At 40.0% G+C, this 2,500-nt stretch overlaps 1 protein-coding gene across 3 annotated transcripts in view; it reads left to right on the top strand.

Annotated features, from left to right (window-relative positions):
• Window positions 1–2,500, top strand: part of LOC132101803 (ubiquitin carboxyl-terminal hydrolase 8-like) — a 26,953-nt gene that overhangs the window by 8,727 nt on the left and 15,726 nt on the right. For all 3 annotated transcript variants that reach the window (XM_059507024.1, XM_059507022.1, XM_059507023.1), the window contains exons 9-10: window positions 1–41; window positions 1,575–1,762. The exon at window positions 1–41 is cut by the window's left edge and continues 101 nt beyond it. In XM_059507024.1, coding sequence (XP_059363007.1) covers window positions 1–41; window positions 1,575–1,762 — 229 coding nt within the window. The remainder of the gene's footprint in view (window positions 42–1,574; window positions 1,763–2,500) is intronic.

Genomic DNA, 2,500 nt, shown 5'->3' with positions numbered 1-2,500 from the left:
CAAACCCCCCCGACAGCAGACGGCCAGCACACTGCCCCAGCGTGAGTCTCACAGCACACATATCATATGATTTATCGTGCGCTGATACATCCTAATAAGCATTGTGGATATTAACTCCTTCCACACCAAAAACAGAATTTTCTGGGTTTGCATGTTTTCACTGTTATACACTAGGGGGCGCTATTACACATCTCCTTGAATCACTGTCAAAAATACAGTCGCGGAAGACGCAGAAGCATGCAGTCTCGAATACATACAAAAAAAATTACAATCATCAACAATAAACAGCATATAAATAAAGTATTTTTCTCAGCTTTTTGCTTAAAATGTTGCTTTTTTATGAACCTTGTCTACATTGAAGTATTGATTTAAAGAAATAATGACTGAAGCCAGTGTTCATTTTTCGCAGGCATTTTGATTTAGTCCGTCTTAGTCTTGAGACGAAAATGATTAATAGTCTTAGTCACATTTTAGTCATTTGAGTCTTTCATAGTTTGTCTAGATTTAGTCGACGAAAAGTCATTGCATGTTTGTAAACTGTTAGTCAATAGTTTTAGCCAATCTGTAGTTAACAAAATTTGTTTTGGTAGCTATTTTATATGTAGTTTTCAAATTAAAATAATCCTTATTTCTTCTCTCTTTAAACCAAATCAATTAAGCTTATGAGAAATTTGAATCAAGGACTGAATTTCGAAAATCTTGAATAAAATATGACAATTTTAATTTTGGGTGAACTATCCCTTTAACAGAAGTGAAAAAGGAGCAACTTACATGTATTTAAAGAAGCACAATTAGACAAATACAATAGAGATACAAATTAAACTCATTTTTCAGATACTGTACAGATACTGTGTGGTTTTACTTAACATGTATATACATTAATTAAACATCTTTTGTTGGCTAAAATGACAGATAGGTATTTAATTTGGAATGCTGTCCTTTGGAAGGCATGCATGAAATACTCAATTTTCATCCACCTGTTCACGTTCACTTAATCCATGACCGACTGTATTTGTGTGAGATACTCTACACAATAAACATCTGGACTGCTGTGTGTGTCTTTGAGCGCTGTGAACGGATCGCGCTGTATTTGAGAACTGAGGAGAGAGAGAACACTTCTGTCAGTGTGATTTCACCTATCCCGCCTTCACTAACTTTAAGTTAATCGACAACGAATTGTGACTCCCGGGAAGAACGGGACGTCTGGTCACCTCATCCCTGCTCCTTCGGGTGCTGAGGCCATTGTTTCAGATCACTAGTTTGCGTATTATTAGTCTATCCATCCACTGCAGCTGCTATACTGAGAATAGATATAGCCCTTATCCGATCGCAATCCAATGACAGGGACACAGATTTTGAAAGACAACAGCCTCTAGGATGCATTTTGAATGTCCGGTAGTCCTCAAATAACATTATAGTCCAGTCTCGTCTAGTTAACGAAAACGCGGCATTAATTTCGTCATCAGATATTATTTTTAGCTTGTCAACGTCTAGTCTTTGTGTGTGTGTGTGTGTGTGTTCCTAATCTCAGAGCGTGTCAGTGCTGCTCAGTGAAGCTGTTGCTGTGATTTCAGTGAACTTCTCGTACCCGTCGCTGGAGGATCCTGAAGCTGTGAGTGTGTGTGAGGAGCCTGCAGCTGTGCAGCTCAACGGCAGAACCGTGGATCCGGAGCCGGCCGCAGAACCGGCCAGAAACACACCTGCGCCGCTCACACAACCCACAAAAACAGCCGCCGCCGCCTCGCCCCGACACACTCCACAGGCCAGTTACAGGCCTGGCAAAATGGCCAAAAACTACATTCACATTTTTTACTTAAATATTATTCATATTCAAATTTAATATGCATAATTTCATTTTGGGTGCAAAAAAGCTTTAGGCCACAAGAGGGCAAAATATTACTTATTCACATTTATTTAAATCAATAGATAACACTGTGAAAAAAGTGCATGTTTAAATGTCAATGTCAAAGTCACCTTTATATATATAGCGCTTTAAACAAAATACATTGCGTCAAAGCAACTAAACAACATTCATTAGGAAAACAGTGTCAATAATGCAAAATGATAGTTAAAGGTAGTTCATCATTGAATTCAGTGATGTCATCTCTGTTCAGTTAAATAGTGTCTGTGCATTTATTTGCAATCAAGTCAACGATATCGCTGTAGATGAAGTGTCCCCAACTAAGCAAGCCAGAGGCGACAGCGGCAAGGAACCGAAACTCCATCGGTGACAGAATGGAGAAAAAAACCTTGGGAGAAACCAGGCTCAGTTGGGGGGTCAGTTCTCCTCTGACCAGACGAAACCAGTAGTTCAATTCCAGGCTGCAGCAAAGTCAGATTGTGCAGAAGAATCATCTGTTTCCTGTGGTCTTGTCCTGGTGCTCCTCTGAGACAAGGTCTTTACAGGGGATCTGTATCTGGGGCTCTAGTTGTCCTGGTCTCCGCTGTCTTTCAGGGATGTAGAGGTCCTTTCTAGGTGCTGATCCAGCATCTGGTCTAA

Source organism: Carassius carassius, chromosome 23 (assembly GCF_963082965.1).
Source record: "Carassius carassius chromosome 23, fCarCar2.1, whole genome shotgun sequence".
Lineage (NCBI taxonomy): Eukaryota > Metazoa > Chordata > Actinopteri > Cypriniformes > Cyprinidae > Carassius > Carassius carassius.
Note: the sequence above shows the minus strand (reverse complement) of the source record. Positions and strands in the feature narration are given on the sequence as shown.